This window comes from Anolis carolinensis, chromosome 3 (genome assembly GCF_035594765.1).
Source record: "Anolis carolinensis isolate JA03-04 chromosome 3, rAnoCar3.1.pri, whole genome shotgun sequence".
Lineage (NCBI taxonomy): Eukaryota > Metazoa > Chordata > Lepidosauria > Squamata > Dactyloidae > Anolis > Anolis carolinensis.
The window spans coordinates 118,518,513-118,543,314 of NC_085843.1; the positions used below are offsets into that span (position 1 = coordinate 118,518,513).

General features: G+C 39.3%; 1 protein-coding gene across 1 annotated transcript in view; it reads left to right on the forward strand.

Moving 5' to 3' along the window:
- Positions 1-24,802, forward strand: part of rasa3 (RAS p21 protein activator 3) — a 173,511-nt gene that overhangs the window by 107,325 nt on the left and 41,384 nt on the right. Inside the window, exons 6-7 of the mRNA XM_062975435.1 lie at positions 12,953-13,033; positions 14,649-14,721. Coding sequence (XP_062831505.1) covers positions 12,953-13,033; positions 14,649-14,721 — 154 coding nt within the window. The remainder of the gene's footprint in view (positions 1-12,952; positions 13,034-14,648; positions 14,722-24,802) is intronic.

The following is a 24,802-nucleotide window of genomic DNA, read 5'->3' on the forward strand; positions in this document are numbered from 1 at the left end:
TGGGTTCATTATATTGTCCTGGTAGGAGAGACTAGTGAGGGTCAAGGCATCACCAGTGCCGATTCGTTGACTGGTGAAGCTGTTGCTGAGTTTGGATAGTATTTTTCATCATATGTGTATGTACATGAACATACAGTAAGTTCTGTGTATCTTCACATGCAAAAAATGTTGGGATTCTTGTTCCTAATGGGAAGCATAAAATGCAACACTTACAAATTACAAAAAGGCTACAATCCTAAATATGCTTGGCAGTGACTGAAACTTTCTGTACTCGGTGATACTTATTTCTGAATAAATGTGGTTAGGTTATACTTCAGATGTGATTCTCTGCCAGATCATAAAAAGGTAAAGGTTTTCCCCTGGCATGCTCATCTCCATTTCTAAGCCGAAGAGCCGGTGTTGTCCATAGACACCTCCAAGATCATGTGACTTGCATGACTGCATGGAGCACTGTTATTTTCCTGCCGGAGCGGTACCTATTGATTTACTCACATTTGCATGTTTTCGAACTGCTAGGTTGGCAGAAGCTGGGGCTAATAGTGGGCGCTCACTCCGCTCTCCAGATTCAAACCTGTGACCTTTTGGTCCGCAAGTTCAGCAGCTTAGCACTTTAACACGCTGCACCACCGGGGGCTCCTTTAGATGTGATTCTCTGCCAGATCATAAACAACCTCATAAAGTCATGTGACTTTAAGGTTGGAGCCAAATATATCTGCGTAAGAAGTTTTGGCTGTATACCATTGCCACCTTTGTCTCATTAGCATTGAGGTTACAGGATAACCTTCAACTCCAAGCAATTCTGCATCAGCCAGTGCACCTGCAAAGGGGGTTATCAGTGGTCAAATCGATTGGATGTCCTCTCCTCTTGATTACAGTTAAGATGGCATTTTGATGGGCATTAAGCTGGTGCTAGATCTATGATAAAAAAAAGTCATTTGCTTTTGTTTTCTCTCAAGCTTTCAGATTTATCTTTATAATTAAGTTGACTACAGGTCTGGAGCTAACATGGGTCTATTTTCATAATATACTACCATCCACTACCCATCCATTTCTGCTTCATGTACAGCTATAACAGCTTCACAAACCTAAATTAACTGAAAAAAATCAGTGCAGTTTGTTATAAGCTTACATGAAAATGTATTTTGACATTTTTGCTTTCAGGTAAAATATGGTTATAAATACATATGTATAACTACCATATTCAATACTGGGTTTTAACCTTGCTTTTGACAGTGTCTCTTAATACCTAAATGCATATGTTTCTATTCTATTCTGATGCTTGTACATTTTTTGTTTCTGGTTATAGACTGTAATATATATATATATGGAACATTTTATTTCCCAGAGTTAACTTTTGTTCAAGAATTCACACACATTGAGACTTACAGTTGTAGACATTCAGTAGCATTGTGAGCTCTTTGGTCCAGTGGTTTAATGGGGATTTTGCAAATAAACACTTATGTAAAATCTGTGAAGTTAGTGATTTATTATCTTCAAATTAGCAATTTTGTATAGGCTAATATCAAAATAGTTTCAAACATTTACCATGTATAGGTATTTTTAAAGAAAAAAAAAACCTAAAACAAGAAAAAAACCCAAATACCTTTTGCTTTTACCATTGTATTGAGCTAGAATTCTTAGGAGAGTTTACCCTGCATTCAGGGCTAATAATTAAATCATTAAAAATTCATTCACTGAAAATTATTTGCAAAAGTATTCTCTTAGAATTTATTGTTTTATTCATTTTAGCAACTATAAAATTAACAGTTTGGTTTAATTTGTTAATTTTTGGTGGTAGGCTGGAAGTTTTGACCATTTTCAATTATTTAATTTGTTGTTTAATATTTAAATCATGGGTCATTAACATGTTTTTAATGGATAATATGAAGGATTAATTTTATAAAACCAACTATAATCAAATGATGTTAATGACTTCATTTTTAAATTATTCCCAAACATTATGGTAGCTTTGATACAAAAATTTTATGCTCCCTCAGTTTTAAATTTTATATTAATGCTGGTGCTACTTAAATGATTCCCAATTTGCTAGCAGTGAAAAGTCTTAAGTCTTGATATATAAGTTAGCAAACACTACTCTTTAATAATAAATCTGCAACTAGAGTAAATGTGATTACTATAATTCTATAACTCACTAGTGAGTGGAAAGTAGATCAGGATCAACTGGCGGTCTACATCTAGTGATTTGTAGCCAATCAGTAGATAGAAAGGGTTTCCAATCCAAATGGTGTAACAGTGACAACAATGTTTATTTTGCCCCCCTAAATCATGCTACTGATACCCAGAAAACATAGCAGAAAATAAAGACAGACTTTGTTTGCTTTTGTTTGCTCACAAAAGTGTGAGCTCCAATTCTGTAAGTGAAAACAAAATCACAAGATTCCGGTTCCTCTATTCTGTTTCCACCCTCTTTAAGCCTTGATTTGAACCTGTTTCCCACTGGTAGATTTAGCTCATGCCTATATGTCCAAACTAAAGTGGACTTATTGCTCAGTTGGTGCCACGAGTCCACATGATGCATATCCAATGTATCCATCATTTCCTCGGTGGTAGCAAAATACACAGTTTACTCCAGAACTTTCCGAAAGCTCTGGCATGATCCTGCACGGTTGGACATGTGGGCAGTTGGATTGGCTCAATTCTGCTCAATCCTCTGTCCACAACATGAACAGACCCACCACTGCCTCATTGCCAAAGCCTTACATTTCTGATAAGGTTATGTCAGACACCAAGGCACGTGATCGTACATGTGAGATAGCAAGCAACTTTCTCCCAGAAATGTGTCTATCAGAGAGGTGGCAGTCATCCTTATGTGCCCTCAGTCCAGCCGGTTAGATGTGGTCAATCCAATGCAATTTTCCGAATCAACACCCCAAATAACCCCAAGAACAGGACTTAAAACCAAGACACCAAAACAATTTTTGCTTAGTTGAGCGGGGCTGACGTTGTATTTGGAAAATATTTTTTCTAATCCCTGTGACTCTCTCCATTTTCTTTTATTCCTCACCAATGATCTTCTGAACTGACTTTATATTTTTAAAATTCATGGGCAGCTTCACATCTTTTGTGTCTGAATATATCTCTGTCAGCTGGAGATCCATAACTTGCTACTGCCATAATGGAAGCTGACCTGGACTATGTGGGAAGGGACCACATCCTATGGTTCTTCTCAACTATAGACCTGTAACTCCGTACCTGATAGTGAGATCCATTGAACTCAGTAGGATTTTTTCTTAAAGTCTTGTACATTATTCCACCTCTTTGATTTTTCATACCAACACAGAGAGAAGGCACTGTGTGATTGACCTTCTGTTGTGATCCCAAGTGTTTTATGTTACCTTGGAGATGTGGCAAGGAGTGGTACTTCGGCAAGCTCCTTGATCTGCCTTTCATTCCACTCCTACTCCTGTTTTCTTATTCCTTGTGTGCACACACAAAAGAACCATAGCAATTGCATTTGAATGCCCCTCAAGAACTGCAGAAAGAACCAGGGGGCAGAACACACAAAAAAGGTCTTTTACATCGAAAACTCTGAAATATGTGATGTGAAATGGATTCTTTAGATCCCTCCGGCTTGTAGACACTATACATTATTTCACACTGGGGAACTGATCTTTTTATACAAACTGTGAAAAATATTTTCTGTATCATGTTTATGGAGCCCCAACAGCTGCTGTGTTATCATAATGTTACTTAACTTGTGAATGCAAGTTTAGTACTTTAATCCACAGTTCCAGAAATGTACTAAGTCAAGCCAAAATATGGGAGGGGCATACTAGACCATACTTAATATCAGGTGACAGTTCCATTGTGTTTTTGTAGCCCTTGATTACATATTATCAATATCATTTTTTTCTTAATCATAATGGTATGAGCTAGGTTTCACTGTGTGGTGGTAATAGGACACTGACAATGATAATATCACCATTAGGCAAACAAAGTTTAATTTAGGAAGCATATTCCAGGAGTGACTGCATTGGCCATGTGCTGAAACAAAATCCACAAAATAATGATACCTTCATTGGCCAGCCAAAATGTACAAAATACATGATACAAGTTTCTGATACTGTGCTAGGTTCTTCATCAGGCAAAAGATGTTAAAATAAGAAAAGTGATGACATTTCAGTTACCAGCCTATGTTTAATCTCGGATGTTGTCTCTGCTGAGGACAAACCCAACTATCTTATTTTGCTCTCAGTAGTAGTAGTAGTAACAACAACAATAACAACAACAACAACAATAATTCTTAGCCACCTCTCCTTGCAGGCTGAAGTAGCCACCCCCCAGAGGGCTAAGTGTCCAAAGTGGACTGTACAGGAGAAGGTGATTCTCTAGGTAATCTGGACCCAAACCATGTAGGGTTTTAAAGGTCAAAACTTCATCCAAAGGTAGCCTAATGCAAAGTGCATTTCAGAAGTCCAACCTTGAGGTTACCAGTGTGTCCACTACCATGTTTAGGTACATATTTATCCCACTTCTCTGGGAGATCCCAGAGTCCATATGTACAGATTTCATTCTGAACTGATACTCAGTGCACAGGTGTGAATTGGGAAAAGGATCGTAGAACCTGGTCAATTTTAGGGATGATTGCATGGAAGCGCTTCACAGCAACACCATTACCGTATTGGCCATTCTGGTTGTGGGATTCTGGGATCTGTAAATCAAAAATTGAACATTTTAAAGTACCAACCATTACTAGATCTGACTGGATTTTAAAGCAAAAAAAAAATGCCAATCTAGCAACTAAAATGGGGCAGAAAACATCAGTGGGTATTTTGATGGCTCCTTTGAGACACATTTGGCATGTTAGTGAAATCTGTCCCTCTCCTTTTCCCTCTTTCTTGAAAACATTGGCTTTAGAACTTTTACTCCCCAGCTATCTAATTTCTGCATATAATTATTTTAACATTGATGTTCCTTTAACATTTCACAAGTATTCAGTATACTCAACAATTATTAACAAGTGGGATGTTAGATTGTATATCAGTATACTTGGTTAGATATTGCTAATGCAGCCAGAGTCTGAAAATACCCATGATTTTCATGGCTGAAATGATTTGCAGTCCACTATACCAGTTATACTGTTTTAAAATGTATTGAACAATTATGACCCCCTCCCCAGGAAATTATTGAAAAGTGAGCTGCTACGTTATTTGAAGAATCGTTGAAGAGGCAGAGATGTTCAATTTGCAAAACATTTTTAATGCTTGGAGTTGGAAGTATTTTGGAGTTGCTTCTCTTTCTAGGATATTTCCCATCTGTTTGTAACAACTACAGACCAATCTCCAACCTCCCATTTCTGGGCAAGGTTCTGGAGCAGGTGGTTGCCACGCAGCTCCAGGAGTTTCTCGATGACACTGATTTTCTGGACCGCTCGCACTCTGGCTTCAGGCCTGGGCACAGTACCGAGACGGCTTTGGTCGCCTTGGTGGATGACCTCCGCAGGGAACTGGACAGGGGGAGTGTGACCCTGCTGGTTCTCTTGGACATCTCAGCGGCTTTCGATACCATCGACCATGGTATCCTTCTGGGGAGACTCGCTGGGATGGGGCTCGGTGGCACAGTCTTGCTGTGGCTCCGGTCCTTCCTGGAGGGTCGTTCCCAGATGGTGAAGCTGGGGGACACCTGCTCGGGCCCCTGGCCATTGACCTGTGGGGTCCTGCAAGGGTCTATCTTATCCCCCATGCTATTTAACATCTACATGAAACAGCTGGGAGAGGTCATCCGGAGTTTTGGAGGGTGTTGCCATCTCTACGCAGATGACACGCAAATCCACTACTCGTTTCCATCTAATTCCAAGGAAGCCCCTCGGATACTGAACCAGTGCCTGGCTGCTGTGGCAGACTGGATGAGGAGGAACAAGTTGAGAATCAATCCTGACAAGACAGAGGCCCTCCTGGTCAGTCGTTCGTCGGATCGGGGTATTGGGTGGCAACCTGTGCTGGACGGGGTTGCACTCCCCCTGAAATCACAGGTCCGCAGTTTGGGGGTCCTCCTGGATTCAGCGTTGACGCTTGAGGCGCAGGTGTCGGCGGTGGCCGGGAGGGCCTTTGCATAACTCAAACTTGTGCGCCAACTGCGACCATACCTCGTGAAGTCTGACTTGACCACGGTGGTCCATGCCTTTATTACCTCTAGACTGGACTACTGTAATGCGCTCTACGTGGGGCTTCCCTTGAAGACGGCCTGGAAATTACAATTGGTCCAACGCTCGGCTGCCAGATTAATAACGGGGGCAAGTTACAGGGAGAGATCTACTCCCTTGTTTAAGGAGCTTCACTGGCTGCCGTTCATCTTCCGGTCCCAATTCAAGGTGCAGACCATCACTTATAAAGCCCTAAACGGTTTGGGACCCACCTACCTTCGTTACCGCATCTCCTACCATAAACCTGCCCGATCTCTCCGATCATCAGGGGAGGCTCTCCTTACACCACTGCCTATATCCCAGGCCTGCCTTGTGGGTACTAGGGAGAGGGCCTTTTCTGCTGTGGCCCCCCGACTATGGAATTCACTGCCCATTGAGATTAGGCAAGCTCCCACTCTATTAGCTTTTAAAAAAGATTTTAAAAACATGGCTCTTCCGTTGTGCTTTTGGAGAGTAACTGTTATTTATTCCTTTTCTTGCTCTCTTCCAATATCTTTCCTCTAGACTGTTCCACTTTTGTATGTCCCTGCTCCTTTGTCTCTCTCACTCCAAGTTTTTATCTTTGTATTCATGCGGCCCGCCCTTGTTATTACTGTTTCTTTGACTTGTGTTGTAATGTATATTATTACTTATTATATTGTTTAATTGCTCTATGATATGTTGTTTTTATATTTTGTTATATTGTTTTGCTTTGGGCATGGCCCCATGTAAGCCGCCCCGAGTCCCCGTTGGGGAGATGGTGGCGGGGTATAAATAAAGTTTTATTATTATTATTATTATTATTATTATTATTATTATTATTATTATTATTATTTCAAACCCGGAGGATATAATTTTGGTATTTTAGTACCACTTCCCTTTAGCAGTGTACTAAGCAATCCTATTTCTTCCATAATAAGACGGCTCAAGATACATCAAATGCAAAAACAAAACAAAACAAAACAAAACAAAACAAAAAAAACATACTAAAATCAAGGGGTTTTTTTTAAAGACATTTACTAAATTCTATGAAATTGAATATTTTAGAATAATTAGGCATTTTGATGCCTATGCAAAGACCACTACAGTGAAATGGTTGCAAATAGCAACCCATGAGAAACCACAATACCTGTAGGTAACTGTAAGAAACATGCTTAAACTTTTTATATTAACAGAATCCTCTTGATTTGCTATACTTAATAGGAGATTGTGAAAGCTTTGTCTGTATTGTTGAATTCACATTTTAGTGAGTTACAAAATTACTACAGAAGAGTCTCACTTATCCAACATAAACGGGCCAGCAGAACGTCGGATAAGCGAATATGTTGGATAATAAGGAGGGGTTAAAGAAAAGCCTATTAAACATCCAATTAGGTTATGATTTTACAAATTAATCACCAAAACATGTTATACAACAAATTTGACAGAAAAAGTAGTTCAATATGAAGTAATGCTAGGTAGTAATTACTGTATTTACGAATTTAGCACCAAAATATCATGATGTATTGAAAACATTGACTACAAAAATGTGTTGGATAATCCAGAATGTTGGATAAGTGAGTGTTGGATAAGTGAGACTCTACTGTATATACACTTAAGACAGCATGTTATTTCTAGCTCATTTCATTTATCCTACTTCTAATAGAATAATAGTATATCACAGTCAAACTGTATTCCCTCAAAGACTTTTCAAAAAGGCATTGTGGTGTTGTGATGTTTTGTTAATTTTTTTTTAAAACAAGTCTGTTTACCAATCAGCAGTGGGTGGATCACTCTTCATGTCTCCTCTTTTCATGTGAATCACAAATATAGAGTGTTGATTGCCGTTTCTCTGCTTTCTAGAATATCTTTGCAGTGATCAGATGTGTAAATATTTAGACTGTGGGGAAAAAAGCTTCAGTGTGAATGTTAGGTAAAGTTCAATTACTATTCTCTGGTAAGCAGAATATTACACATTTCCAAAAGCATAATTTGCCATGGTTGGAAAGAAAAGGGAATATATTAGAATGGATGTGATGCTTGCTTCCCTCGTCTCTTTTTTCATGTTTCCTCCAGGAGACACGTAAGAAGCACACATGAGTCATCCCTTGGCTTTCCAGAAAACCAAGATCAGGGTTGGAGATACTATTATACAAAATGCTTGGCATGCAAGGGAACTGTTTTTTCTTCTTGTTTTTCCTCACAAATAAATGCATGGTGCCTGCTCTGAATTAGGTGCATCACATACAAATAGGGAAGGATTTAAACACCCCACTAAGGCTTTTCCTCTTTAAAGACCCCACTCCCCATTCCATTGGCACTTCAGAGGTTACAATTTTGTATTTTTATTTGTTGAAGATATTATTTACATAGTGCCTTTCAACAACAAAAAAGTTCCCAGTGTAGTGCACACAATAAAATCGGTAACAATTAAAACATTCCAAACATTTGCACAGATATTCCCTCTACATTCATCTACAGATTTCCTTGAGAGTTGTAGGCCTCATTATGGAAATCGTATCAGCAATCCTTGACTCCGTGAACCAGGGGCAGGGAACATGTAGCCACGCAGATGTTACGGAACTGCAGCACCCATAAGTCTCGCCAAGCGTGAGCAGTAGCCAAAAATTAAATGGATCCCTTCAAGGCTCTTGGTTGTGAAACTTATCTTCCAATGCTTCTTGTTGCTATTACTGCCAGGTGAGATAAGCTGTTCGCATCTAAGGAAAACAAGCATTTCTTATCACCGAATACCAGCTACTCTTGAAGATATCTACACTTACTTGCAACCCCTTTTGCTGTTAGAATTAGACAGAGAGAGAGTGGGAGAGACTCACATCACCCTGTTTCTATGTGACTAAGGGTGCATCTACACTGTAGAATTCATGGAGTGTGACACCATTTTAACCGCAATGGCTCAGTAATATGGAATCATGGGATTTTTAGTTTGGTGATCTGCCAGCACTCTTTGGAAGAGAAGGTTTTAGAATTTATAAAATGTCCATGATTCCATAGCACTAAGTCTTGGCAGTTAAAGTGGGGCCAAATTGCTGGAAAAAAGGAGATGGAATGGAGTAAGAGTGAGAAGAGAAGACGTGCATATGTATTTCCTATGCGCTTGCACAGGCAGGGGGAAGGGGATGGGATAGGGTAGCATGCCTGTGTGTCCCTCACACAATTGCTCATTTGAGAAGGCAGGCAGAAGGAGGGGGAAGAGATAGGGGAGCACGAGGAGGGAACATGTGAGTGTGCATTCAATTGCATATACAGTGTTCTCTCACTACTTGGTGGTTCACTTTTCGCGGATTTGCTGTTTCGCAGTTTTTCAATAAACTCTAAAAGACTATTATAAATCATAAAAAATTACAATTGACAGCCTAAGGAAGGGAGGAAGCCAAAGGGAGAGAAAAGGAGCTCAACCAGCAACAGGAAGAGAAGGAGGAGATTTATCAACACACGATTGGTTGATAAAGACCTAAAATAGTGTATAACTACTAAAATAATGTATAAATATTAAAATTAATATAGTGTCCCTACTTCGCAGATTTTCACTTATTGTGGGTGGTCCTGGAACCTAACCCCCGCGATAAGTGAGGGAACACAGTACACTTTCCCCTCATTACCCAAGTGAGTGAGCAAACGAGCAAGAGAATGTTTGCATGGCCCTGGCCTAGTCACCTTGCCAGTACAGGTGCTGTGTGTGTGTGTGTGCGTTAAGTATCGTTTGAGGGGATTTAAATATTTATTATTTTTCTACTTTCATGCGGGTCTCCTCCCATAACACCTTTGAAAGCAACAGACTGGTTGCAGATAGAAATGAAAGCATATAGCGAACTCAGCTATATATTTGAAGTTCTCTTGATTTAAGAGATTTTGGAAGAGATAAAATGATCCATTGGTTTTAATTAATCTTTCAATTGAAGAAGTGAAAAAAAGGATAATAAATAATGGCATATAAATGGAATGCTAGCTTCACATAGCTGTCAGACAAGAATTAGCTCATAGTTCGCCTGTCTTGGGCTTAACACACATAGTTTGCCTTCTCTCACTTAGGGTCAAACTTGATGTGACACTAATTACATGAGAATTTACAGGTTTACGCATGAATATATATCCATCTGGCTGTTTTGGCACATAGTTCCCCTTCAGCTTTGTTTCCACATGCTTAAACATCTACTTTCCAATTTTTTCTTAATGTTTAACTACATAGTCATATCTCTGTCTATATGTTTTGCTTTGCTGAGTGTATAGATACTGCATTGCAGGAAGACAGGTTCATTTCTGTGGTTAGTTAGTCTAAAACAAGATTTTCATCTGCACTTTTAAAGAGTAAACCCTGCTAACAAAATGTTTCAGAACTTAATTTTAATCTTTATAATTGCCATACAGTGGAACTACATTATCCTTGGGGGATTGCTTCTAGGATCCAATGTAGACAGCAAAAAATCAAAACAGAAAAACAACCCCTATTGCTGCTGGAGATTCGATTAATGAAATGGCGTAGGATAGCAGCAGAGGTGGTGGCAAACCCTGGCTGCCAGGCGTGCATTCTTTGGGCTTCTCCACCTCTGGAAAACATGCCAGCCATCTGCTTCTGCCTTCAAGGTGGCGGTAGTGCTGCTTCTGATTGTTCATCCAGTAGGCAGAAGTGAGTGCACGAAACACCAATGCCTGGCAGCAAGTCTTTGCCACCACCTCTGCTGCTATCCTACATTATTTTATTAGTATTACTAAGGGGTTATATAAGGGAGATCTTATTGTATTGTACTCATTTGAATCTCCTTACTCCTCTGTCCTCTTTGCTTTGATAAAAAAGATGAGGAGCAGCATCCCCCCAATTCCTGAAAAATACAAGGTTGCAGAAAGATGCAAATGCAGGGCTGCAGAGAGATGCGAAGAATGCGTAGTAGATTCACACAAAGCACTAAGCTTGTTATTGTTTATTCGTTCAGTCCCTTCCAACTCTTCGTGACCTCATGGACCAGCCCATGCCAGACCTCCCTGTCGGCTGTTGCCACCCCCAGCTCCTTCAAGGTCAAGCCAGTCACTCCAACGATACCATCCATCCATCTTGCCCTTGGTCGGCCCCTCTTCCTTTTTCCTTCCATTTTCCCCAGCATCATTATCTTCTCTAAGCTTTCCTGTCTTCTCATGATGTGGCCAAAGTACTTCAGCTTTGCCTCTAATATCCTTCCCTCCAGTGAGCAGTTGGGCATTATTTTCTGGAATATGGACTGGTTGGATCTTCTTGCGGTCCAAGGCACTCTCAGGATTTTCCTCCAACACCACAGTTCAAAGAGCGTCTCTCTTCCTTCACTCAGCCATAGGTTACTACGGGGAATACCATTGCTTTAACTATGCGGATCTTCGTTGCCTATGTGATGTATCTCCTCTTCACTATTTTATCGAGATTCGTCATTGCTCTCCTCCCAAGAGTAAATGTCTTCTGATTTCCAGGTTGCAATCTGCGTCTGCAGTAATCTTCGCACCTAGAAATACAAAGTCTATCACTGTCTCCACGTTTTCTCCCTCTATTTGCCAGTTATCAGTCAGTCTGGTTGCCATAATCTTGGTTTTCTTCATGTTTAACTGCAACCCAGCTTTTGTACTTTTTTCTTTCACCCTGATGATAAGGCTCCTCAGCTCTTCCTCACTTTCAACCATTAGAGTGGTATCACCTGCATACTTAAGGTTGTTAATTTCCCTTCCTGCAATTTTAACTCCAGCCTTGGATTTATCAAGACCCACACTAAGCTTAGATTCTTGCAATTTCACAAATTCTCATCTCTCTGTAGCTATGCTTTCTTACCTTTCTGAAGCCTCACATCTCTTTGTAACCTCACAGATGTAATGTTGTATATACTATATTACTTCTTTTGTGTAATGTATTGTATATTGTGTTGTATACAGTACTGTAGTTTGAATCCATAGTTGGTTGATACTGCAGGTCCTGAACCCACGGATATAGCGCCTCCACTGTAGTTAAGGCCAACTTGACAGCAATAAGTAAGGTCAACAAAATGAAATGTTTAAAAAATGAAAACTAGTGAAAGGACAAAAATCTCACAATGCTTTGGGAAGAAGCTTTCAAGTATTTACAGGGTTCAAATAACATTTGCCTGATTATGGAAGGTTTACCTAACCAGAGTCACATTCAGACCACACAATTTTAGCACTATTATTCAACTTTAATTGCCCTGGTTTCATCCTGTGGATTTCTCTGGTTTGTAGTTTAGTGAGTCAACATAATGAGATACTATATTGTACCCTGCCCCAAGCCTTGAGGAGAGGAGGGTAATGTTGTCGTTGTTGCTACTGCTGTTGTTATTATTATTGAGCCCTCTGGCCAAGAATTCTAAAGTCTCCTCCCTAAACACATGGTCACAGTATTCTATACAACAGAGCCATTGCAGCTAAAATGGAATCATATTACTATAATTCTGTAATGTGAATAGGTCACCAGGTGTTTCATTTCACATGTTCATATTATTTGCTTTGAACAAAAGGTGTGATAAAAGATGTTGCACTGATCTTTTTAGGTGTAGGATCCTAACTCTGTTCTTTTCATGATATTTCTGCCTTGGTTGAAAAAGAAAAACCTAGGAACACAAATACTTAATTAACTGTGGTATACCTATATGACTTTGGACATTTAATTTGAGAGAGAAAAACCTTAATGCCCCCTCAACCTCCTCCCTACAAGCTAACAGACTAAAGGAGGAAAAATGGTTTGACAGCTTTTCTTGTGCAATCTTGTAAAAGGAAGGTTTCAAAGTGCTTGCTATTGTTACGTCTTCCAAATATTACTATATTTCCCTTCCTTTTTTTCAGAGTTCTAGAATGCCAAGGATTACCTATTGTAAATGGACAGTGTGATCCTTATGCAACGGTTACCTTAGCAGGACCATACAGGTTAGTAGAAATTGCTTTCTTATTGATTCTTGTTAAAGGTATCTTTGCAATATTTTTTGAAGTGATATATGAAAATAAGCATTAAGAAAACATTTAAAAGATAAACAAATGCAAAGCAAGAAAGTTTGGAAGTTATTTGAGTTACTACTAACTTTGTGGAGGGTTTTCCAATAGAGTGATATTTTCTGTGGCTCTGCTTAGAATAATAGCAATGTGCTTGCTTGTTTGCTTGTTAGTCTCAACTAGAGTAGATCCATGGAATCAATAGGAGCTTGGTGTGTCTACACTTGAATGAGTCTCTTCTAGTTGAGACTAGAAATTAGATTTTAGCCCAATCTTGAAGATTAAAAAGTTTTATTTGACATAAACTTTTGAGGATCATCGTCCACTTTCATTAAACACATTCATCAGATAAAAGGCTTGTGTAAAATTAAAACACATAAATATTCAGGATGCTGCAAAACTATAACTAATAATTTCATAATATTTTGCCACTAGGGTGAGACAAGTGTGCCTTGCAGACTTCATGTATTCTCCGGGACCATTTTTGCAGCCTTCAGGATCCTTCAGTAAAATATGTTTTGCAAAAAGGTTCGTTGCAGACAAACCTTTTTTAGGAGATGACGCAGCTAACTTCCACAGCTGTCTAACTGTACTTTAAGTTATAACGGAGTATCCATTCTGTCATCTAGACCCCTTTTACACTGCCCTATAATGCTGTTTGAACTGCATTATATGATTGCTGTAGACCCATATAATGCTGATTGAACTGCATTGAACTGGTTTCTATGAGTCTACGCTGTCATATAATACAGTTCAATCTGCATTATAATGGCAGTATAGATGGGGCCCTAGAAAGAGAATATGCTATAGATAAATCCTACCACAGCAAGATGTAATTCAAAGTTTTCCTCAGCATCATCACTTTCTGTATGCAGTGGCATTGGAGAAGAGTCCTGGATTCATGTCCTTCTTCAGTTGGCCTCTTCACCAAGACAGTGAAGAAATCGGGAGATTCCATGATCATACAGGATTTCACTCCCAGCTTCTTACTTTGGATATTGTTAGTCAATGCTAGAAGTGTCTCTGCAGACATAAACATTAGTATCTTTTAAGTGTCAAATTAAAAGTCTCTAGATTTTGACAGTTAGTCAATGGTGTTGATCTTCAGTACTTTCTACTCCCGCCCACCTGCTTGTTCTTAGTTATTTCTATTTTTATGAATGTAATGTAGTTTTGTATGGCTATTTCCTGTTGTGATCTAGTTTTATGTAGGATTTTTTTTTTTTTTGCAAAATGCTGTGGCAGCTAGTTGTTATGATCTTCTGAGCAAGGCAAGGCAGCATATGTATTCTTAAATAAATGAGACACGACTGCTTTGGGCTCATATAAGTGTGGGACATACTGCTTTGGACATTGCCTCTGTTTACATGCACTGGTTAAAGTAGACGAGATCAGAACAAACGTGTTCACAATCTTAATATGTAAGAGCCTGAGTTAAGTGAAACATGCAAATAGGTGCGGGACTAGTTTGCTTTTAGAATAAGTGAAGTGCATAATAATTGGACATACTTTGTATAATTCTGTCCTATCATATTTCTTTTGCATCTTACAGATCAGAAGCCAAAAAGACAAAAGTTAAGAAGAAGACAAACAATCCACAGTTTGATGAAGTGTTTTATTTTGAGGTTGGTATTTCGGAAGAATGGGTGATAAAATGCCACACTTTCATAATTTTTAAAAGAGTCCTCCAAGTGGAGCCTGAAGTATCTAAGAACTTGCTACTGAGACAAGAGCATCTTGCTTTTCCTGGGGAATGAAGTTGTGTTTTTCTATGTAGTTTCTCCTTGGCCTCCTTTGGCCCTTCTAAACTTGTCTTCCAACCTTTGAACCAGTGCTGATATGTGAATGCTTTCTAGACTGTGGTTTTTATAGCTGCTCCACCCTCTCTTTTTTGGTCAATAGTGGGAGAGTTGTTTCACAGGAAATGTAAAAAGCTTTAAAAGCAATAGCAGCAACCAGCCATTCAAAACAGACAGTATTGGTGGCTTGCCAGCATGCAAAAACACAAAAGCTCTCTCTTTGCTTATGTAGAAAGCACTTCCATTCCATTGAAAACGCCTAGAATTTTGCGTAATAGAACTTTAACAAAAATGAATGAATGAAGGTAAAGCAAAGCCTAGCATCATTCAGAACTGTGCTTTTCCCATACACTTTTTTGGTGTTGGTAAAAATTTTATCTTTGTAATGCAAATTATGTACAGAAATGTAATCTGAACACTGAAGTTCATGAGAATCTGGGTTTTGCCTGTGTGTGTCCTGAAAAATCTTGTTTGAAAGAGCTTGATTATCATTATGTCTAATTCAATTCTTACATTGAAATCTCTATTTTTGAAGCTGCTGTGTACTGAATTTAAGTGCACATTGATCTAGCCCTTTTCTTACAAATCTGACCCAGGATTGGAATGTTCTTTTTTTAAAATACTTTATTAAGTAAATGGTTGCAGTTCCACAATCCTCTTCCCCCAATACCCACTGCTCTTGAGAAAGGATCTTACAGATGTCTCTACATTATTTTTATGTGAGTTTGCATAAAACCCCTAGTTCTGCTCAGAAGGACCAAGAGGTCCCAAAAGTGACAGAAGAGGCAACATATCTCTTTCTCTCACATACTCTCACACACATATACAAAGTGACAGCATCCCTGCTTCGTATGTTACTTTTTAAACATGATGCTGTTGTATCTCTGTGAGAACAGAAAAAAAGAGGTAGCAACCTAGAGATAACAATATATGAGTGTAACATGTTTTTTTTTCCAAATTCTAGGTTTAGCTAATTTGTTTTCAAAGATCTCAAGGAAGATCACCAATGTTGCTGTTTTAACTGGACATGCTCAGGGCTAAGCCTTGGTCCTTCCTATTATTATTGTGTCAGAAGCGAATTGAGAAACTGCAAGTCACTTCTGATGTGAGGGAATCGGATGTCTACAAAGATGTTGGCCAGGGGATGCCCAAATGTGTTACCATTCTGGTCCTTCTGAATGCAAGAGATCAATCCTTATTTAGAACATAGGAATAGCTGGCTGATATTCCGAAGGTATCTTCTCACAGAGCTTGGTGATATTTATCCGAATCCAAAAAAAGTCAATAGCCTAATTGCCTACTGTTTCTTCTTTTTCATCTAAGTGTACTCGGAAACATGCCATGATAATTGGAAGATTCTGAAAATGGACTACTTTTTAAAATAATCAAAATCCTACTTCATTATGAAATTATTCCAGGATCCCTATTCTTAGTCCTGAAATGTAATGTTAAGCTATATTGCTGTTCAATAGCCTAATTTGTTATCTCTCATATATATATATATATATATATATATATATATACACACACACACACACACACACACACACACACACATACACACACACACACAAACACACACATAATATATATACACACTATCTCAGTAAAAGGCCACTTTGTTCATGTCTGTTCCTCTTCTTTTCTATCTTAAAAGCTTGATTCTTTTTTTTTTTTAGTTTGTTTGTTGTATGCCTTGAAGTCATTTCCAACTTATGGTGAGATTTGAACTATGGTCTTATTCTAATACCCAGACTAGAACAAAATTCTGGTTCTCACACTGTCTGTTACCACTAATCAATTTGTGTCTTTTCAGTTCATACAAAATCAGTGAATCAGCAAAAAGCATGTAGTTAATATTACAGTGAACTAAGATGGACTGAATAGAATCCGCCAATTCCAAATAAAACAATCAAATAAGAAGGAGGGGAAATGTAGTTCAACATAGACTTTTAGCCCTTTTTGTGCTGCATTATAGCATGACCAGTACAAGCAGCCAGGATGCCTAGAGTTGTAGCATAGGGATGAAGTAGATTTAACATCTTTGGTAAGAAAGTTGAAAGAGCCAGCTGTGAAACATCTAGCTTACTGAAAAGATCTTGTCTAGGAGATAACTGAACCACATTTAAGCTTTATTTCTCTGCCCCTTGCAAATGCAGCAAGCACTGCAACCCTAGCTATAAGGTGGTACTGTATAGCGACTAGGCTTACATTAGCTTCTTGTTTGTCTTCTGCTATTTTTGATTTTCCTTTGTCTTTGCTATATATCAAACCTTGATTCTTTCAAGGTAATGTTGAATTTAGACTACGCATGATGAATTGTCTTATGTAAATGCGTTCATATTTTTTTAGTAACAGATTGTTTCAAGGGGCTTTTGTTCCTAAAATGTGTTGCTGAATTTCAATAATAAGATGATGTATATTATGAGTCACTTTGGGCAAAGTCTATAAATACACTAAACTATACAATAATATTTCATATTTCATGAGCAATAAATCTCACTGGGCTCAGTGTGAATAAATGTGAACAAGATTGTAGCTAAACAACTGAAGAAAGGCCAGTGCCCTTCACACTACACTGTGCAACACTGTGATTCCACTTTATGTGGCATGGTTCCATTCCATGGAATTGTTGTATTTGTACTTTCATGAGATATTCATGATTCCCAGCTAGAGAACTCTGCTGCCTCACTACATGACAAACCCCAAAGTTCAGTAAGATGTTGCCATAATCATTAAAGTGGATCCATAGTCTTATGACTGTAGAGAGTCAAAAAGCCCCTACACACTCTGCTTTTGATATCTCTGTAACTATAATTGGTGGATATCAGAGGTAACAGGCACATAAGGATAGACAATCCTATGATGTGGCCAAAAAATTGTCTCTGGAAAACAACATTCAGGGCCAACTCTAGGCTTTGCTTTTTTATTCTTGAAGCAGAGCATAAAATGGAGTGGCCACTCAAGCACCATGAGTACATCTTATCCATAACAGAAAAATCATTTTGTCGGATTAGGGGAAACAATATTATTTTGGCCTCATTGGCATTGAAAATACAGTCACAAAGTAAGTAACTCACAATTCATCACATTGAAAATTTGCTGCTTTAGACAACTGTTTCACTTTCTTTTAATGCCTTTTACTTTAATTGGCCTTTTAAGGCCAATTCTGATAACAATAGTTGTCTTTCTAGCATCAAAGATTTGAATTGGTAAGAGAACTCCAAAACATGGAAGGTTATGGGCAATTTTAAAGCTTTTTTTTGTCAGCAGCGACTTGAGAAATTGCATGTCACTTCTAGTGTGAGAGAATTAGCCACCTGCAAGGACTTTGCCCAGGAGACTCCCGGTTGTTTTACTATCCTGTGAGAGGCTTTCCTCATATCTCTGCATGGAAAGCTGGAGCTGACAGATGGGAGCTCACCCCGCTCCCTGAATTCAAACCACTGACTTTTTGGTCAGCAGTCTTGCCGGCACTAGGGTTTAACCCATTGCACCACCAGGGGCTCCTATTTTAAAGCTCTGATTGAATCAAATGTTTCCAAGCTCTGCCATTTATGTCAAGGGTAAATGTAGTTGAAATGAAATTAATTCTGTGAACAGCAGTGAAGGGGCTCTACAAATCAGTGCAATATATGTAGGACTGCGAGAACAATATGGCATATTAAGTTAGTATGCTCTCTGGCTCCAAGGTGCGTTTAAGTTAAACACATAATTAAGGACTCTTTGTTTCCAGTGTTTCAAGTTTCTATTATTTTCTTCAGTGGCTGACAATACCTTTTAACTGTCTATTTGTTTGTCTTTATATCTGGAACTGTACTTTTTTTGGCAGTCTCCTCCTTTTACATTCAGTTAGCCTGCTGCTACTTAAAAATGAAAAAGTATAACAAATTTATTTTTGAGGTGGAAAAAATCATTTCTGACCGCTAGAAACAACCTAAATGTACAGCAGGGAGGGGGCTTTTGAACATGTTCACAACTTGGTCAGAATTGCCGTTAACTTCTGGTTGTGGTTACTACTGGGTGGGGTATCCGAATGGTAGTTTCTGTGTTCTAGGTTCGTTAGAAATGAAAACCTCAGAGCTTTTGTTGTTACCATTGAGTTATGAGAAAGATTTGTAGATAACCTCATATTTAAAGTAGCTTCCTCCAATGCTTTGGATATGCAGCTGCCAGTGAAGGTTTTGAAAGCATCGTGAAGTGTGTTTTGAAGACAGGGAGGGAAGATAGTATCTCCGCATCTGTTCAGAAATTCGAAACTAGCTTTCAGGGGCATTTAATACTGTCAAAGAGAGACAAATAAGGTATCAAAGCAAACTGCAGAGCATGTACTTTTGCCGACAGAAATATTGATTCTGCCAATTAATCTTCTTTAACAAGATAAATTTGGCCAAAAGGAGAGAAAGACAGAGATAAATGTGCTTCAGTCTTGAACTCTCCAGAGTGACTGAGTTTAACTACTCCAGCTTCAGTTGGTTGAAATGGCCTTTCACAGACACAGACTTAGCTGGTGAGAAATTACAGAATAATTATAAATATTCTCATTATTCCAACCTTTAAAAAGCCAGCACATAAGCATCTGTGAGTTGCTTCTCAGTCTCCATTGAGACTATTTTTACTTTCTTTTTGCTTTTTCCTCTCACAAGTGGCTCAGAATATTGTTCATTTTCCTTCTGTTTTTTGTGCCTAAAGTTTTCACAGATGGCACACACACTTTTCTATTATGGTTGATAATTGTCTTGTTTTATATTAGTTCCTCTTTAGCTGTATTGATTAGTAGGAGTTTCTATCATCTCTGAGAACCACACTGCAATTCATAAGGTTGCTATACTTTAAATGGTACTTTAATTTCAAAGTCACTTTCCCACAACCTATAGATTCCAGATTGCTCTTCAATCTTAATATGCATCATGGATTTTTCCCTCGAACATCGTTTGTCTACATGGAAGCCTATTGTAGAGTGAGACTTTAATGTTGAACCAAGCTAGCCTAGCTCTTACCATTTGTGTTTCTGCCAAAAATGGGGTCACCTTGAAGTGAAAATGTATTTCCTGCTACCTAACTGAATATTCAGACTGGCTATGTTATGGTTGAGCCTTATGGCTCCGATACTGGGAGACGTGGTCGTAAGACTCCTCGGGAGTCAGACTCTCTTGAGGAGCGAGAAAGGAAACGGCTGCGGGACTTATTTGCAGAACCAACTGACGAAGACTCCTTTGAGGGTTTTACCGAGGGAATGGAGGAAGAGATGGTTAGCTCAGAGGAGGATGATATGGAATGGACTCGTGTGAGGGAGGATTTGGGTGCCACCGGCAATGATAGTATGGGAGGCGACTGGGGGGTTGCAGGATTAGACCCGTGGACGAGCTGGAGGGATGGGACGGGATCCACAGCTGGGGATGCTGTGGGGCGTAGTCAAAGGTGTTTTAGTTCTGATGAGGAGGATGATGATGAGGCACCTGGAATTAGGGTAACAGCTGACAGCGATGAGGAGTTGTAAACTGGCATAAAATGGGGTTTAGAATCCAGGGCTAATTGCGTTGGGCAAGGTAATCTGGACGAACGCTTGGGCTCTTGTTGGGAATTTCCTGAAGACGGGTGTGATTCGTTTGCTGAATACCTTGGACCTCCGTCGTCTTTTTGACGGACATTAATTGCCTACTCTGGATTGACGCTGGACTGACTGACTGACTGACTGACTACGACCTTGGACTATCCCTTCTGTGATTATCGGTGGAACTGGTGAACTAAAGACGTCTGTACCTGGCCTTCGACCTTGGACTGGATTGGGACCCCGCTGACTGCTTCTGCCCTGATTGATGTGTTTAGACCCGGAGTTCGCTTGCTGCACGGAGGAGTAACAACTTAGTTAATCAACCACAGCTGTTGAGTAGCAGAGAGTAATCTGCTGCCAGTTATTTATGTTTCATTGAATCTTAGTTTACCAGTTTTTGTTTGTTTTAAGAGCCAGGCTGAAGTAAGCATTTTTGGTTTAACCCGGATTAAACTCCCGTTTAATCCGGTTTATCTTTTGAACTGTTTTTTAGTGTCTTTTCATATTGAAGGCGAGTCTTTGCCTAGCCCTTTGTCTTTTACGGGCATTTTTGGTTCTGTATCTTTAATAAACTGTGTTGAATCTTATCTGGTGGCGTTCTGTCTGTGACAGGCTAACCCTTAAAACAGGTTCACCTGCACTATTACAAAGGCAGGATCTTCATAGATTGTGAGTACTTTGTCTTTATGTGAGCCAATTTTGCCAGACTACACGCATTCCATTTTCCCAATCCTAAAACCAAGCTTTTGGCTTCCTTAACTTTCTGCTTCTGGCCTATTCCATTAACAGATAAGGCTGTCATGGGTCATAGTGGAATAAGACATTAGACTAAAGACTTTAAGAACTGAGAGGTGGGAGGAAAGAGGAAGATGTGGTGGTGGTGGTGGTGATGATGATGATTTTTTGTGTGTGTCAGGAGTGAGTTGAGAAACTGCAAGTCACTTCTGGTGTGAGAGAATTGGCCATTTACAAGGACGTTACCCAGGGGACACCAGAATGTTTGATGTTTTACCATCCTGTGGGAGGCTTCGCTCATGTCCCTGCATGGGGAGCTAGAGCTGACAGACAGGAGCTCACCCCATTCCTCAAATTCGAACTGTTGGCCTTTTGGTCAGAAGTCCTACCGACACAAGGGTTTGACCAATTGCACCACTAGGGGCTCCATGATGATGATGATGATGATGATGATGATGATGATGATGATGATGATGATGATGATGATGATGGGGCTTGGGTTACTGATAGGAATGGCTGGAATAGTTTCATAAGAGTAAACCAAGAAAAACTATGAAGAGCAAAAATTTGTACTAATTCTCACAAATGAAGAACAGCATAGAAGCACTCCCTTCTTTGCTACATCTTTTCTCTTAGAATTTGGGAAAATGTAGGGAAGTGGTTTTGGGAAGCTGTAGGGAAAGTGAAATGGTGTGCTGTGAAAGAAATAGCATTGCTATCGCCAGGTCGAGCTGAAATTTGGAGAGAGAAATTGGGTTTGTCCTGTTTCAGCATTCTCTGCTTATAGATACTGTTTATATTGCTTATTCTAGCTAACTATGTCAATCAATCTGAACAATTTGCCTTTATTTTATCTCAATATTGATCAGCTACTACAGTAAGCCCTTGGTATCCATTGCGTTTAGTTCAGATTTCCATAAGCTCCAAGATTGCTTGCTTACACTCTTTCTGAGAGAGATGGAAGGAGAGAGTCCCTGTGTCTTTGCGCACACAGTATGGCTCCTCCCGCCCTCTTCCCACCTTTTGTATATGTTTGTCTTTTGATCTGTATTTAAGACAGTAGAATTAACATATAAGTGAAAATTCTCTCTTGGGTTTATTTTCCTATGTGCTCCTGGTTGAATGTGTTCTTTCTACTCTGTTCCCTTCACTTGCCACAGATTTCCAGAATCCCAGCATTAGAGTACTGGGAAATAGATCTCTCTTGATATAATGCAGAGGAGAATGGAATGATAGTTTGGAACACAATATTATGTAACTAAGGAAGATTCACATGGAGATACATCTGTACTATTTTCAACCATTGCAGATCTCCAGGACCTCCTATCCACCTAAGTTGTTGTTACCCAATTGGGTAACAACAACTCTCTTAAATATCAATGGTATTATTTTGGTGGTTCTAGGGACAAGTTTCAGTTTTCTTGATCTTGTCATATTGTTTGTTTCCTCAAAATTGGGGTAATCACTTTTCGTTTATGGAAATCAAAATGAGGGGGAAGTGTGGTGTATTTGTGTGGCTTTGCGAAGAAGATAACTGGGCCTCATAGAAAATTCTCTCAAAGTGTGTATTCTTCATGCTCCATGTTTAGTGTGCAAAAATAGTTTATTCAACAATGGTATTGCTGAAATAGGATCATGCCTGGAGTTACAAAAATAACTGAGGAGGAGTGAATGCAACCCACAGCACACGTGACATTACCCCCATATGTTGCATACTTGCTATGTGATCCTGATATAGTTAGAATGGCACACAGAAGAGGAGAGGCATCAGCAGAATGAAGTTTTAACATGTCCAATGGCCATCAAATGCTCATGGATAGAAAACTGGTTGTATCAGGAGATTGAATAGAGTTCCCTGGAAGACAGCATGGAGCCAGCTAACCAGCCATGAACAGGAAAAGCACACACTACAGGACTCCATTGTAGATTCTAGTTGTTGTTATTCTTGGGCATTAAAAGTCACCTCTGAATGTTTTTCTGAATGATTAATGTGTGTGACTTAAGAACCATGTCAGACTAGATATAGAAGTATTAACACACACACACATATATATAATAGTTTGCATTAACTGATGAGTTGGATCATAGTTTTGTGGGTTCTTTGTTTCCATTTCTAAATAAAAACTGTTCTTGATTTTAAAAAAAAATTACAAGTTTATTGTAGGTGCTCAATTTTTGCTAGTTTTTACATCTCTGTCAAAGAAGACACAGTAAGATATTCCATAGTAATACAGTATCTGTTAAGGTGAGAAATACAAGCCCTCTTCAGGCATTCAAAATCATAATATAAATACCCTATATACAACTAGGAAGAAGAGTACTCTAGCATCCCTGCAGTCCCTGTTTCATGAAGTTCTGCTGACCTTTCGAAAGGGAGAGATTTCTTTGTGGATGGTTTCAAAACTGTTGAGCCTCCACGGATGGATGAGGGTCCTTGTTCAGCAAGTAGGGCTTTCTGAAAGTATGGTTCTACCATCTTCCCAGCCCTTATTTGTTTTGTTTTGTTTTTTTGTACCAGGATTAGAACACCTGGATAGGGCTACAGTAACCTTGTTTTCTAAATCAGGTTGAGAGTGGTTTCCTCTTAAAACACAAAGAGGAAACCACTTGCAATCAGATTTAGAAAACATGTAAGTGTGTGATATGAAAGGATGCACTCTGTTTCAACTTTACACAAATCATCATGAGGCACTTGTAAAGCTAAGATTTTATATTGAGTTCTCTGTACTGTTTTTATCATAACTTACCCGGTCATCATTAAGGTCCTGCCGGAGTCCTTCTGGCGCAGCGAAATCATGTGCCAGGAGAGGGAAGGACAAAGAGCAATTTCCCTCCTGCCCCCCCCCCTTCCTGGGATGTGATTTCTACATGCCAGGAGGACTTCAGCAGAACCTTAAAAGTGGCCAGGTAAGATATTTTCTACTTTCAGACCTTTTTGGGGGGTTTGGGGAGGACGTTGGTGCCCTGAAAAACCTGTGAGGGTTGTGTGGATTGGGCTCGGGGATCGTGTGACACGGTCCCCAGGCCCAATCCACAATTGGCCCATATCTGGAAAGACCCGGATCTTATCAAAAATCTGGAACTTACAGGGTATCAAATTTATTTATTAATTTATTTATTATTTAAACTTATATGCCGCCACTCCCCTAGGGCTCGGGGCGGCTTACAAGAAAGGCTAAAATCTAACAATTTAAAAACATCTTTAAAATATCTTTTAAAAAAATCTTTAAAACACTCCCCCAGTGTTTTCCTGCTTTGTCTTGAATTAATTCAATTTTACCAGAGGCGGCATTTTGATGCCTCCAAGCTCGTGCATTTTGGGCCCTTTCTGGTTGGGCCCTTAGTTTCATCAATGACAGAAATGCCAAAGGGTCAAATGAGATATTTTAGTGGGTTGTTGTGCAGCTTAGAAGGAGCCTAAAACAAGGAGGAAAGGAGAGGGAGAGAGGAGAAGACATTGAAGAGAAGTTGCATTAAGGATGGCAGTTGGATTTTGGGGAAGGAATTTAAAAGTTAGTCTACCTTCTCTGCCTTCCTCCATTCTGTTCAAAAGGAAAGAGTCTGCTGCTGCTACCCAAGAGAGTCAGTCATTTTCCTGATTTTTTTCAATGGCGTAAT